This window comes from Dendrobates tinctorius, unplaced genomic scaffold (assembly GCF_039654945.1).
Source record: "Dendrobates tinctorius isolate UK_male_01 unplaced genomic scaffold, ASM3965494v1 ptg000192l, whole genome shotgun sequence".
Classification (NCBI taxonomy): Eukaryota; Metazoa; Chordata; class Amphibia; order Anura; family Dendrobatidae; genus Dendrobates; species Dendrobates tinctorius.
This window is the reverse complement of record NW_027361859.1, coordinates 8507211-8523114: the sequence shown is the minus strand read 5'-3', so window position 1 is coordinate 8523114 and position 15904 is coordinate 8507211. Positions and strand designations below refer to the sequence as shown.

Below are 15904 nucleotides of genomic sequence, written 5' to 3'. Positions count from 1 at the left end.
ATAATACCGGTGGATAAAACAAGACTGAGCACAAGACCTTCACAGCCGTCTACACATCATAGGGGGATCTCATGACACCTTCTCTCCATCTACCTGATGATCCTGAGGAACATTGGGATCTTCTTGTTTACAGTCCTGTGGAAGAAGAGGACGGGGACATCTCTCTGGTGTTGTCCTCTTACTGGATAGATCTGGAAACACATACAGGGACTGAATTCATTCTTTACATACAGATAATTATAGGCCTTGTGAATTTAGTCCTGTCTATTACCTGGTGATGTGTGGGGCCGGGGAACCTCCATCATGATGTCTTTGTACAGATCTTTGTGTCCTTCTAAATACTCCCACTCCTCCATGGAGAAATAGACGGTGACATCCTGACATCTTATAGGAACCTGACACATATAATGATACCGTCATCCCCCGATCCCTTCATAGCGTTACTGTATAATGTCCCAACATTCCCAGCAGTGTCACCTCTCCAGTCAGCAGCTCAATCATCTTGTAGATGAGTTCTAGGATCTTCTGGTCATTGATGTCCTCATATATCAGGGGGTGAGGTGGAGGCCCTGTGATTGGGCTCAGGGGTCTTCCCCATCCCTCAGACACAGGGTCCTGACAGCGCTCACTAGAGGTCTTCTTCACCACTGTGTAATCCTGGTTATGGAGAGACACATTAATAATTCTCACTACAGACATTTCCAGAGTCCTCACCTCTCCAGTTCTGTCCATCTGTTATTCCCACAGATAAGAATGATGTAATGTGACACCATCACAATCTCTCACCTCTCCCGTCAGCCGGAAGAGGATCTCTAGGGTGAGGTGTAATATCTTCTCCATCTTGTCCCTTTCCCTGTCCATCCTTGATGGGTCTATCATGAAATTATCTTAGATAGAAGATCTGATATTGTAGGTACCTGAATGTAAAGAATATGAACCAATATAAAAACATACAAAGTCCCATGTAAAAGTACAATCACCAGAGTTGTGATATCGGTATAAAATAATAATGTGGTAGAGGGCTTCATAAATCTGGAGGACACAGACACACAAAGTATATGTCGTCAGTTAAATTACAAGACATTTAATAACATAGGGAACTCAAGGAATATTAAATCTAAAAAAAAGTAGTGATCAATTTTTATATAACGATTAACGAATCACCATATGATAATTTTGGAAAGAAGAGGAAAAGAAGACACTCTATATTTTTTGTTGCTGTAAACGTATAGTTGAAAGTTCCTTCAGTCCTCAGAACAAGGATTCCATTTTAGATTCTGAACAAGTTAAAAAGGTGAAACCAGTTGGACATTATCCTTAAGCTTGCCTCCACTGTGATTCTGAAAGCAACCCTCCATATTGGAATGAAATGTGACTATGCAGACAGGTATCTTGTAACACCAGAGATGAGTATGGAGACAGGCACCTTGGAACAGCAGACATGAGTAAACAAACAGCCTTTGTTGAGATAGCTCCTGTTCCTCCTTCTCTTCCTTAGCCTCCACATCCTCATTTTTACCAAAACTGCAGTGAACAGATGAGATGAAGCTGGGCTGGGTAGTATCTCCCTATCTTATGATTTCCTCCGTCTCCATCTGGTCAGCATACAAAGCTTCATGTTTAATTGTCAGCAGCGATTGTTTAAGTAGGCACAGAAGAGGGATCGTTGCGCAGATCATGGCGTCATCACAGCTCACTATTTTCATGGAGTCCTCAAAGTCGCGGAGAAAAGCACAAATGTCAGACATCCATGCCCATTCTTCAGTAGTTATGTGTGGAGGCTGACCAGAATACCGATGGGCACGTTGGAGCTGATATTCCACAATTGGCCTCTACTGATCACAAAGCTTTCCCAGCATTTGCAGTGTGGAGTTCCAGCGCGTAGTCAAGTTGCACACCAGGCGCTGAGCTGGCACTTGCATGTGCTACTGCAGCACTGTCAGAGAGCAGCAGCTGTGGCTGACTTGCGGAAATAGGCGCTGATATGGTGTACCTTGACTAGAAGCTCTGGAAAATCTGGGAAGGTTTTTGGAAACCGCTGAACTACCAAGTTGAGCACGTGAGCCAAGCTTGGTATTTGTGTGAGCTTGCCAAGCTTTACAGCCGTCAGCAGGTTACGGTCATTATCATACAAGACTATGCCTCGTTGTAGGTTAAACGATGAGAGGCACAGATCTGTCTGGTCTGTTATTCCTTTCAATAACTCTGCCACGGTGTGCGGTTTGTCTCCTAGACAAATTAGCTTCAGCAGAGCCTGTTGATGCTTCGCTGAGGCAGTGCTGCAGATCTTCCAGGTTCCAGCTGATGTGGACAACGTGCTCTGAGATAGCACATCGGAGATGGAGCATGAGCAGGAACTGGTGTAGGAGGTGGAGGAAATCCTGGTAGAAGTAAGGCCAGAAATTTTTGGCATCAGTAGCACATGTGCTGTTCTAGGGTGTAACTCGGCCCTGGCATCCGCAATGTTCACCCAGTGTGCCGTCAGGGAAATGTAGTGCTCCTGGTCACAAGCGCTTATCTACATGTCGGTCATTAAGTGGACAATCCCAGTAACTGCAATGGTAAGGGCACAGGTGATGTTCCTGGACATGTTTCGGTGCAAAGTTGGGACGCCACACTGGGAAAAATCATGGCAGCTGGGGACCGAGTACCAAGGGATCAAATTTGTACACTTGATGCAGGCCAATATTTCTTTTTATTTCAAACCAACAAAATTTCACTCAAATCTAGTTCTACAGTATATATGACAATAGTCAGTTTTTGAACAACCAAATGTGTACACCTGTAGCAGCCCAATTTTTATTTTAATTTCAAACCAAATAAATTTCACACAACGGTGGTTCTACAGTGTATATGACAATAACAAACAAGATCCTTGGAACAAGACACGTTACATAATGGTCCTAGGTCATAGTGCCCAAACCACCGCATGCATTAGCCATGGAATAACTCCCCATAATATTGAATACAAAAAGGAGAATCAGAGTACAAAATCCACCAAAAAAGAATAAAATCAAAAACAAATGTTATTTATCTCATATATAATAGATACCAAGACAACATTAAGACAATATCATATCGTTATAGAGTAATTTGTACAAGGTTTAAGGTGCAGCAAAAAGCGTGCAGCATTGCATAGCAATCCCAATGGGATAAATCTAATCAGAATACAGCTTATAGTAAAGTGACTGTGCTTTAAGTTAATTTATATGACCACACATAGCAAAGAAACTGGACACCAGCGCAGTCAAACTATGAGGCCCCAAGAAAAATTAATCATCTTAGCATAGTAGCGGTAGTGACCCCATAATGACAGCATATACAGACCCAGTATTAAAAGTATCTTACCCATGGATGCTCTGCATGCCACACAGCCAGCCCCTGGGGCCTCATAGTTTGACTGCACTGGTGTCCAGTTTCTTTGCTATGTATGGTCATATAAATTAACTTAAAGCACTGTCACTTTACCATAAGCTGTATTCTGATTAAATTTATCCCACTGGGATTGCTTTGCGCTGCACCTTAAACCTTGTACAAATTACTCTATAACGATATGATATTGACTTTTTAATCACTATTAATGGGTGATGAAGCAATTCCTTCAATTCAGCCACCTGTGTCCATTGACCTTCATGTAGTGTTACCTGAGGGTTGGTCATATCTACAAGGAAGGGTTTCAGCTCAAGCAATCGCTCAATCATTAAATAGTTGAAAATTCTTGGAGAACAGAAGTCCCAGAAGACTGGAGAAGAGCAAATGTTGTTCCTATCTTCAAAAAGGGGAAGAAGGTGGACCCAGGCAACTATAGGCCGGTGAGTCTGACTTCTATACCAGGAAAGATCTTTGAACAAATTATTAAACAACATGTATGTCAGTACCTGGATAAGAATGAAGTGATTAAACAGAGTCAGCATGGGTTTGTAACTAATAAGTCATGTCAGACTAACTTAATTTCCTTCCATGACGGAATCACTGATTGGGTGGATCAAGGAAATGCTGTAGATATATTATATCTTGACTTCAGCAAGCATTTGACAAAGTCTCTCATACAATCCTTATTGAAAAAATGACTAAGTATGGAATGGACAAGGCAACTGTTAGGTGGATTCATAACTGGCTTAGTGATCGGACCCAAAGAGTGGTCGTAAATGGCTGCACATCCAGTTGGAAGAATGTCTCAAGTGGGGTACCACAGGGCTCTGTCCTGGGCCCTGTATTGTTCAACATCTTTATCAACGATTTAGTTGAAGGAATTGAGGGTAAACTGATTCAATGTGCTGATGACACAAAGCTAGGAGGGATAGCTAATACTAGAGAAGAGAAAGAGAGGATTCAAAAAGATATAAATAAACTGGAGAAGTGGGCAGCAACTAACAGAATGGTTTTTAACAGGGAGAAATGCAAAGTACTACATCTGGGCAATAAAAATGAAAAAAGCATATACAGAATGGGAGGAATAGGGCTAAGCAACAGCACATGTGAAAAAGACTTGGGTATACTAATAGATCACAGACTGAATATGAGTCAACAGTGTGATGCAGCAGCAAAAAAGGCAAATGCAATTCCAGGATGTATTAACAGAAGCATACAGTCTAGATTCTGTGAAGTCATTATTTCCCTCTACTCCTCTTTGGTCAGACCTCATCTGGAATATTGTGTCCAGTTTTGGGCACCACATTTTAAAAAAGACATCAACAAACTGGAGCAAGTTCAGAAAAGAGCGACCAGAATGGTGACCGGTCTGCAAACCCTGTCTTATGAGGAAAGGTTGCAGGATTTGGGAATGTTTAGTTTGCAAAAGAGAAGACTGAGAGGAGACTTAATAGCTGTCTACAAATATCTAAAGGGCTGTCACATTGTAGAAGGATCAACTTTATTCTCATTTGCACAAGGAAAGACTAGAAGCAATGGGATGAAACTGAATGGGAGGAGACACAGATTAGATATTAGAAAAAACTTTTTGACAGTTAGAGTGATCAATGAGTGGAACAAGCTGCCACGAGAAGTGGTGAGTTCTCCTTCAATGGAAGTCTTCAAACAGAGGCTGGACAGACATCTGACTGGGATGATTTAGCGAATCCTGCTTTGAGCAGGGGGTTGGACCAGATCGCCCAGGAGGTCCCTTCTAACTCTACGATTCTATGATTCTATGAGTTGCTGCCCCACCGAGTGGCTTGATCCACAATTGCCCCTTTTCCAGCACGTCTCTTCAAGATGGAATCAATTTTAGGGGTTCTGGCAGCAATAGCCAATTTCCTCACTTTGCTAATCAGAGTTCCAGCATGTCCCTCTTGCAGAATATCTCTTATTGCCAGCTGCAGCATGTTCACAATACAGAGCATGTGGTGAAAGAGGTGTGAAGCAGCTTCAACAAGATCATCAAATTGTAAAGAATCGTTTTGCTGTTCTTCTGTAGTAATATCTGTTTGTTCCTCCGTTATGGGAACAGGACTGTGGCCTTCCATCTCCAACATAATGACATAATGAATGTGAAATGTTCTTCTAGCTGCTGTACACCTTCATTATTCTCATTCATCAGTTTAATTGTACTTATCATGTTTGAAGCCTTGTCCGTTACAATAGCAAGAAACTGTTCTTTTTGAGTTCATAACCTTGCAGAACTTTTTCCACTATGGTCTGGAGAAACTGGCTGCTGTGATGAGCTTTAGTATCTTTTACTGCCAGTGTCTTAGTAACAATTTTTTTGCTGTCACAAACATATTGAACGTTGATAGAAAAATACAGTAGTTCACTCTGTGATGTGTGCAGGTATCCATTTTAAGAAACACAAAGCATCTCTTGAGAGTCTTTTTAAGATCTTCCTTTTGGTTAAGGGCTTCTTCAATGACTAATTTTCTAATACTTTCTCTTTCCAGAGAAACACCAAGTTTGCGGGCTATTTCTCCATTAAGAGCTGTAAAAGCTGGTCGTGCAAATAATGATAATGGTACACTGTCCTTCACAACAAGCTTGATGAGTTGTCTTTTAAACACATCTGCTGTCATTGTTACAGTAACTTTTTCACTTAGAAAATATCTTGTAACTGCTGTTTTTTTGGTGCTGCTGTGATCTTTTTCAATCACAGCTTCGAAAAACTTCTGGGTGGCAGCGTTGTAAATGTCTTTTTAGATTGGAAGCTCTTGAAGGAGCATTTTTATTACTGCCTGAGTATGCACTGATTTTGGCATGACAGCATTTGTTTTAATCTGGGTCACCTATACACTGACACACAACATGTTTTTTTATCTTGAGTCACTGTGAAATGCTCAAATACAGCTGACTTCATAAGATGCTTCTTAGACATTTTGTAATTATGTAAATTCGCTCTCAAAATAATATTGTCCTGTAAAAAAAAAAAAAAAAAGGTATATTGAAATTCTTGCAAGAATAGGGAATCATGCACTGGAAATGAAACAATCTTTGCATAAATCAATAGGACAGATGATAAGTATAAAGTTTGTAAAATATGTTGTTAGATTGCTTTACTCTGAACTTTCAATGTCAGGCTTGTCTCAGGGTAGAGCTCACTAATTGCATCACATCATATGTCTTCACAGTCTGTGAAGACGGGAGGAGGGAGGGAGCATGTTTGTGTTGAATCATATTCCAGATCACACACAAAAATATATATGTCTCCATCGATCCTGTTACTGTATTTCCGAATTTGAGATGTTATAAGTCATCAGAGCAGCTAATTTCTCCAAACAGGAGCTAAGTGAAAAAAACAAACAAAAACATCAAGCATACAGAGATAACATATACTCGACTATTGATTTATGCACAGCTTATTGAAAGTTTAGATATGCTCTAAGAAGTACTTACCTTAATCTTACTTTCCTGTTCACTCCAGAAGTTCTGAGATTAATGCAGGTATTCCTTCCCTGTGTGCTAATTTTTCCCCTTATCTGTAAAGGAGGAGCTTTACTACTTATCATAAACATAAACTGTAGCACAGATTCATCTCAGCTAAAAGTCTAGACCTTATATCAGGAATAGGACAGACATATATAGGACATTTCATAACTGTCAGAAATTCTTATGAAAAAAAAATATGCCCCACAAACTGCATTGAACTACTGTACCCAATTTATTATATATTTTAGGAGTCGGTCAATTTTATACCGACTCAGACTCCGACTCCACCAAAATGGGCTCTGACTCAGACTTCACAGCCCTGATTCCGAGCATCACCAAGCACGTTTGCTCATTTCTAATGATAACACATTGGCGACCTGCAATCACTTCATGGGCATAGAGGATGCACATATGTTGGCGAGTGCTAAATGACACTGTCAGTGATTGACAGCGGCATTTTACAGGTTAGCAATCACGGGCAGAGCACCAATTCACTTGTGATTTTTAGCGGCAGGTCCTGGCTGCGATTCACAGTCATAACCTGACAGGTTTGGGGCGGGCTTGCTGCATGAAAAAGATGCTGTGCCCACATACCCTATAAAAGGAAACTAAACAGTAATACTCAATGGGTTCCCTCTGCTTAGGTTTGCATAATTGATGGGACGGATTACTCATTCCGTATGTGATTTTCTAAAATGGAACAAATTAATAGAATGTCTGACTAGACGTATAAACACAACTTAAATTATGCATTAATTTGTATTAATTTAGTGCAGCATTGGGGAAAAAAAGCAGCCATTTTGCCATTGTGAAACCCTGTAATATTCATTGTGGCCCCTCTGCTTCCATTTTCATAAGTGATACAATTGATCACATATTCCATTTGCCCTTTCCTAAAATTGAATAGACAATCACCTAACTGGAGTTATGATCAGAGGCCAGTATGGACCTGAGAATGGGGACATTGGAAAAGATAAATTGTCTAGAAAAAACAAGCCCTTATACACACAAAAAAAATGTTTTTGGAAAACATTAAAAAAAGAAAAAAAAATCTACCAAAAAGTTGTGTCATATAAGCCTAGGGAGAATTGATAAATGAGCTTAAACACATGAAATACAGTCATGGTCTAAAGTTTTGGACTGTGGAAAAAGGAACATCAAGATTTCTGGAGATGGACTTGTAACCTTGAAATTGTTGATATTGTTCAACAATTTTGGTTCTCAAGTGCTCGGACAGTTCTCTTCTCCTCTTTCTGTTCTCTTTGCTTAGTGTGGCACACAGACACACAATGCAAAGATTGAGTCAACTTTTCCCCTTTTTTTCTGGTTTCAGGTGTGATTTCATATGGATCACACCTGCTACTTGCCACATGTGAGTTTAAACGAGCATCACATGCTTGAAACAAAGTTGTTTACTCACAATTTTGGAAAGGTGCCAACAATTTTGCCTGGCCAATTTGCCTTTTTTTTATCAGTTTTTTTTAATGTTATTCCAATACACACAAAGGAAATATACATATATATAACAAAACATGTATTTGCTATAATTTTGTGGGAGACATACTTCATTTTCTGGAACAATTTCAAGGGTGCCAACACTTTCGCTTTCAGACATGACTGTAGGATGTCCATATCTTACATGGACATCACTCAAACACGTTATATTGTATGGACCTATTCTTGTGTTTTCTTTGATTTCTATGTGAATGGACCAGTGAAGAACACAGGCAGAACATGGATGACGTGTGTTCTGCATTTTTCAAAGACTGGTTATTAAAAAGATGTAACAAACAAAAACACAGAATAATCCAAAGAAACCGAAAGTCAGGCTCCAAATTATGATTAACCCCTTCGCACCACGGCCATTTTTCATCTCCTTCTTCCAAGAGCCATAACTTTTTTATTTTTCCGTCAATATAGCCATATCAGGGCTTGTCTTTTGGCAGGATGAGTTGTGCTTTTGAATGGCAGCATTGATTTTACCACATACTGTACTGAAAAATGGGAAACAAATTCCGAGTGCGGTGAAATTGCAAAAAAGGGCGATTCCACAATGTTTTTTTTTATTATTATTTACCATGTTCACTATATGGGAAAACTAACCTTGCAATATGATTCCCCAGGTCAGTACGAGTATGCAGATACCACACATGTATAGTTTATCTTTTTATTTAGGTGGTGAAAAAAAAATTCGGAAATTCATAAAAAAAAAAATCTATCTTATGATATGAGGCTGTGTGATGGCTTATTTTTTGCGCCCTGACTTGCCATTTTTATTGATACCATTTCGGGGTAGATATGATGTTCTGATCTCTTGTCGTTACATTTTATTGCAATGTAGTGACGTTACACTGTTTACATGTTGGATTACGGTAATTTTTTTTGTAATTATATAGATCCGAGTTTTACAAAAGCAGTGATATCAAATAAGTGTATTTTTAATTTTTTTTTTAATGGGGCAAGGGGGTGATTTGAACTTTTTTTATTTTGTTTTTACATTTTTCTTTAACTTTTTACTATAATAAATAGTCTTGAATCTGTGATTGTCTGAAATCACATTCTCCTATGAACACTGTTCCAATCCTGGCTTTCACAGGGGGTTTTCAGCAGTCTTCTCTGGCTGTCATGACAAACTATTGGCGCCCCGCGATCATGTCACGGGCACGCCAATGGGCAGGTGGAATGACGCGCCCCTCTGCAAGGAGATTGAAAGCGGCATTTAATAGGCTAACAGCCTCGGGCCGCGCGGAACTCCATGTGATGCAGTTAGAGACACATAATGGCTGATGAAATCAGTCGGCATGTGTGTTGAAAGATGCCCCCGCATCAAAGGAAGGGAGTCGGTGTGTGATGTACCAATACATCATATGTCGGTAAGGGGTTAAAATTGCTTGAATTTTTATATCTTCAGATTGAAAGCATAATACAGATGATTCCACATACAGTAAACAGGTAGTACATTATCCTATGCATTTCAAGCCACTGTGGCCCTTCTTCATAGGCTAAAAACGTGGGCAAAAACAGCTGACTTAAAAATCAAAAGGAAACCAATCCTTAAACCGGAGAGAATTACATGACCTAATTAATTACACCTGATCCAATTTACAGATGACAGAAAGGAGCACTAATTAGCATAAAGAGAACTATTATTATACTCATGCATTATATATTGCAGGATGATGTCATCTCTAGTGTTAAAATCGGTGGGGATGTCATTTGCGTTGGTAATCTCCACCTCTAACTCACTTAATAGCAGGGGTTTTTTGTTCTGGTAGGAGGTATAATTAGCAATGATTTGTGTAAAATGAGACGGAACAGCAGGTATGATGGTGTCTTTTTTTCATCCCCGTCAAAAATGTGTTTTTATTGTACCTGAAGAACATTCCACGTATTGGATGTAGTAACATATACAGGTTTCCAAATAATGTTAGAGAAAGAAGGGGTAGTGTCTCCAGGTTGTCCAAATCTCACAGGGTATATAAACCCTAACTAGAATAACTCGGACCAAGAAACTGATGATGAGTGTGACTATGCTTGATGGACACATGGTAGTGTCGTTTACTTAATATGCAGCTAAGAATACCACTATTATGTCTGACTAGTCTAAATTTGCCTATATTCACAAAGGGTATAAAATAAAGAAACACTCCGACAAGTGTTGGAGACTGTTGGAAATGGCAAGCTTTGTATTTCTTATTCTCGCCAACTCTGAATGTTTATATTGATGGCGTATCCTTAGGATAGGTCATCAATATTTAATCGTTGGGGATGCGGCACCCAGTACCCCCACCAATCAGTTGTTTCCGCTAAGGACGGAGCTATGTAAATCCACTCCGCAGACGAGCACATCCATCCGGCACTTGGAACACCTGATCAGCAGAGGTGCCATGTGTCAGATATTGATGACCTAATCTAAAGATAGGCCATTAACGTAAATGTCCCAGACAACCCCTTTAAATTGAAGCTAGAACTGCTCTAACATATCAAGTATTCATTATTCCAATTAATATACTGTTTTATTTAATATCTTTTTCCTGTGCTAAACAGTTCAAAATAGAGATGCTGAAAATACCTGGTAGTAAAGCTGGAAGAATCGATTCACGGGACTCGGGTCCATCGGGCAGGTCAGTAACCTGTGACCGCTGAATAAGAGAAGTGAAAATCTCTTTACTTCCTGGCATTTCCAGCTGGTCTATTGATTAGCTGGGCTGACGAGAAGCCATATGTGCATCACGCCGCAATCATGACATTGTGCCAACCTGGTTAATCAAAAGAAGAGTTGGGAATGGTGAAAGGTAAGCAGATTTGCAAGCCTCCAGACAAAAATTACTGACCTTCTTAATGGACCGGGGTCATGATAATCTATTCTCCCATGTGTATGGCTGTGACAAAACGGCATTTAATCTTAATTATCCAGATATCTATTTTCAGCTGGTTTAGAACCATATAGTGTTGTCATATGAGTCTTAAACATTGATTTTTGATATGTCTGAATGGCTGTTGTTTGCCTCTTTTATCAGCTCCTACAGCTTATTGTCTTTTATGTTTGCAAGACAGGGATGCAGGGTCATTGATCAATGGATGTTTGATAATATGCTGATTGACCATTGTGTGGGACCCTGTGGCTTGTTGACTTGCAAAACTGACGAGTAAAAACTAATCAAATTGATTAAATACTCAAACAATGCGAGCTGATCTCATCACAGCTTCTCCTTGACCTCTTCACATATTTATCTTGACCTCTGAAAGATATCTTGAAGGACAATAGTTGGGAACAATATAATGGGGATATGCCTCTGTAACAAGAGGTCCAGAGACTCTTTACAAAACCACAGCCAGGAACACTCTTCAAGACAGCTGCCAGAACATCATGGCTCCATAACTAGGGACACAGATTTGACATTCTAAAGGATGACAGCGTAGGGGACCACGGTCCTGGCTGAAAGAATACAGATATGCTCCATTAACCATCACTGAACTCATGGATACATTTGGGGACGTCAGGACTTGGACCCACCGGTTACCTGAGTTCCATGGATACGTTTGGGGAATCCAAGATGGGACGCACCGTCACCTGGCTCTATGGAGATGTTCGGAGAAGTCAGGTTGTGACCTTCCGGTCACCTGGCCTTACACATCAATGGACTCAGCTTCCTAAGCTGGTTGATACCTCCTCTTTACTCGTGTCACATATGGGGGGAGTCGCAGCTGGTTTTAATTCTGGCGAGTCAACAGAAGGGTGAGATTCTGTAATTTTGCACCATCTTGGTTATTTTGCTGGAGCTGTTCTATGTGTTATTTGTCTGTCCTGTAGTTCAATAAAGTATTGCCACACTGTTCTATCCTCACCCTGTGTTGTATGAGTAGTATTAAGCCCAAACGGGAAGAGGGTGTTCAGTGTGTTGATCTCTTGTCCATGCAGTCTAGAGCCAGTGGACTAGAGCACCCGCTGACCCCTGTTTCTCTACAATGGCCAATATTTACTAACTAGAGATAAGTGAGAGATTAGTGTGAGGATGTGGTCGCTCACTAAAGACTATAGGACAAATGGACGCAGAGCCGAGTCCTATTAATCCCCTCTGTATCTCAATGTCTCAAACCACTATACTCCCACTCCTAGGTCCATTGTGTGGCTGGGATAGTAGACCTGTGACGGATTGCACAGTGAAAGAGCGTGTCGACTTCGCTCACCTCGGGGGAGGAGAGAGAAGGACCCAGCAGGGATCGGCTCTCTGGCGCCACCACTTGCCCCAGATCAGTCAGGGAACTGCACCAAGGTCAAATAGTCACTGGAAAGTCTTCCCTTATAGGTACAAGCTATTGAGGCGCTCCCATTGAGGGGGAATATACATCACCAGACCAGGCTGGGACTATATATACAAACCTCCCGGCTGTCACTGCCAGAGTTCCTCACTAACAGTATGCAGCTACCAGTTCCTCGCTCAACATAAGCCCCGTCCGACAACAGGCTTATATCAGGTCAGAAACCAACCCGAGTAGTGTATAATATAACCAACCGAGCGTGCGGACGTGGGGATTCGTGTATCGAGATAAACGAGCAGCCCAAGATTAATTATATATTTAATCTCCGAAACGCGCACTAGAAATATACAGGTGTATATATTTACAAGAACAATATACAGGTATACAGTCAAGAATGAAGTACAAGGATAAGGTATAGATAGGTTGCAATTACCGTGTTCTGTAGCATGTGACCACAGGGAGACGCTGATAGATGACAGGTCCAAATCTTAGGCACGTGGTTTTCCTGGCTGCGTCAGCTAACGGATCCTCCTGCCAGTAGAAAAAAATAAGCTCAAAATGAGGAGCTGTCTTGTATCTCCTAGGCTGTCCCTTCCCACACTTTGTACCCACCCCTGGGCTTGTGCAGCTCCTCTCCTCCCTTATCTGAAAGTATGATTTTCTATCCAGAACTGTGGAGGCTAATAGCTTTCCGCCCGAAGCTCTGAATGGAATGGCAGCGGTGCCACTGGATTCCATTGGAATTTATCTGCGCAGAGACACAATATGCCTATAGTATGTAATTCCTGGTAGCTATGCCTGGCAACTCAATAACGCAGAGTGCTACAGGTGGCTGCCAGGCATGGGTGTGTGTGGGAAGGAATGCCGATTCCGATAATATGCTCGGCTAGGCTCAGAGATATTGCATTCTGCTAATATAGGTCATTTTCCAGATTCAATACCTCAGAGCCTTGCTGTGACTTGTTGTGCCACGATGTTTCCATGTGCTTGAGTCAGACAAAAGAATCCAGTTTGGTTGCAACTGCACACGAGTTCACACCCTGGTGCTAATTGGTGGTCTCCGAGCTTCAAAGTGCTTGTTCCTTGAGTTTTAATCAAAGAAAAACATTGCATTGCTTTTTATGGCCTTAGGGAATGCATGCCAAGGGAGGGGGGTTGAGTGGTCTGAAGGAAGTATTTTTGGGCCAAGCTTTATCTTGATGGGGAATTTCATCAAATCAAAATATCATTTTCCCATATCGCACAGAACCCAAGGGAGCCGTCACCACAGGGGGTCTCACATACAGCCCCATTTGATGGAATATGCTTTGTTCTGTGAGCTAAAGAAAATTGTTTAAGGGGAAGGGAGAACAAGATGGATGGATAATCTATGGAGTATTGGAGATTGATTGTTAGCTGGAGGGGTATCCATGAGCTATGGTCATGATATCCATCAGATGAAGGAACATAGGCTGTGACTGCACACTATACCGGCTGGAGATACCAAAAGCTGTGGGCCAAACAAAAGTTGGGAGACAGTGGGTATCGCCTGGTACAGGGCTAGTGGAACTACCAATCTCAGATTGGGAACTTGTGGACTGAGGACTATCTACCTGGATTTGTTGTACAACCATGGATGTATGGAATAAAAAATAGTTGCATCGTTAAACCGCCTAGGTGATTTTTATAACCCACAAAATCAGATCGTCACAGTTAGTGGCCGGTGTTAAACGCTGAACACAGACTTCTCCAGGAAGTCCGTTGCAACATTCGGAATTACGGGGAAAGTCCAGGAGGAGAGAGAGAATCTTCCAGCTCAAAAGTTCAGGTCCCCATTCTTTTCAATGGGGCTCAGGTTCTGGTTCAAGTTCGGGTACAGTTCTGGTACCTGAACCAAACTTTCGAATAAAGGTAGGGTCAGGTACCAGAACCCGAACTTCCACAGGTCCGCTCATGGCTATTGTTAGGCAGTTAGGTTGATTATTTTGTGACTCCGTAAAGAATCTGGGTGATAAAAACTGTCGTAAGGTCGATGCCTTCCGTGCCACGCATATTACTTCCATCGATAAGACAGAACGCAACGGTACCTCATGATGGAAAACAGGAAAACACTGTAGCGTCAGCTAATGCGTCACCTGTATCATACTCTTAATCTGAAGAAACAATAAGCGGAGAGATTTCATCACAAATTGGACTCTGGCTGCTTGGATTATCCTTTACCTCACAATAAGCTGTGCAGGCATCTAATGCCAGGTGAGATAATGTGTATGTAATGTCTCTAAACAGACGGATGACACAAGAACGTAAACAGCAAAAATGGCCGAGTGTGAACAGCGGCTAATCCTGAGAGAATAACGGGGCTCCAGCACCTACCTCCACCTGCAGAGCCACACTCCACATATATGGCTGCTCTGTGCGCACAGGACCTGGGATGAGGTCACAGGAGGGGAGGAGTCAGGGGTCACATGATCAGGGGCCTCAGTGTATGCAGGACTCTGCTGTGCTGGTTGTCATGGTGCTGGATGAGGGGAAGTTTTTGTGTGGGGTCAGGAGGGGTTTACAGGGGGGATGTAGCAGAGCCGCGTGTGTACGAGGTGTACGGAGCAGAGCCGCGTGTGTACGAGGTGTACAGAGCAGAGCCATGTGTGTACGAGGTGTACGGAGCGGAGCCGTGTGTGTACAAGGTGTACGGAGCGGAGCCGTGTGTGTACGAGGTGTACGGAGCGGAGCCGTGTGTGTACGAGGTGTACGGAGCAGAGCCATGTGTGTACGAGGTGTACGGAGCGGAGCCGTGTGTGTACGAGGTGTACGGAGCGGAGCCGCGTGTGTACGAGGTGTACGGAGCAGAGCCGTGTGTGTACGAGGTGTACGGAGCGGAGCCGCGTGTGTACGAGGTGTACGGAACAGAGCCGTGTGTGTACGAGGTGTACGGAGCGGAGCCGTGTGTGTACGAGGTGTACGGAGCGGAGCCGCGTGTGTACGAGGTGTAAGGAGCGGAGCCGCGTGTGTACGAGGTGTAAGGAGCGGAGCCGCGTGTGTACGAGGTGTACGGAACAGAGCCGTGTGTGTACGAGGTGTACGGAGCAGAGCCATGTGTACGAGGTGTAAGGAGCGGAGCCGCGTGTGTACGAGGTGTAAGGAGCGGAACCGCGTGTGTACGAGGTGTACGGAGCGGAGTCGTGTGTGTACGAGGTGTAAGGAGCGGAGCCGCGTGTGTACGAGGTGTACGGAGCGGAGTCGTGTGTGTACGAGGCGTATGGAGCGGAGCCGCGTGTGTACGAGGTGTACGGAGCAGAGCCGCGTGTGT

The 15904-nt window shown here is 42.4% G+C and overlaps 1 protein-coding gene across 3 annotated transcripts in view; it reads right to left on the bottom strand.

The window, feature by feature from the left end:
• LOC141055847 (uncharacterized) overlaps positions 1-15060 on the bottom strand; it is a 34424-nt gene extending 19364 nt beyond the window's left edge. Inside the window, exons 1-7 of one of the 3 annotated variants that reach the window (XM_073552565.1) lie at positions 14971-15060; positions 13052-13149; positions 6823-6905; positions 787-917; positions 478-657; positions 272-395; positions 94-191 (exon numbers count right to left, since the gene is read on the bottom strand). In XM_073552565.1, the coding sequence (XP_073408666.1) occupies positions 94-191; positions 272-395; positions 478-657; positions 787-879 (495 nt within the window). In that variant the 5' untranslated portion in view covers positions 880-917; positions 6823-6905; positions 13052-13149; positions 14971-15060. Of the gene's footprint in view, positions 1-93; positions 192-271; positions 396-477; positions 658-786; positions 918-6822; positions 6906-13051; positions 13150-14817; positions 14951-14970 lie in introns of those variants that run through there. The other 2 variants (XM_073552563.1, XM_073552564.1) reach the window with 2 other exon arrangements.
• Positions 15061-15904: the final 844 nt, after the last annotated feature.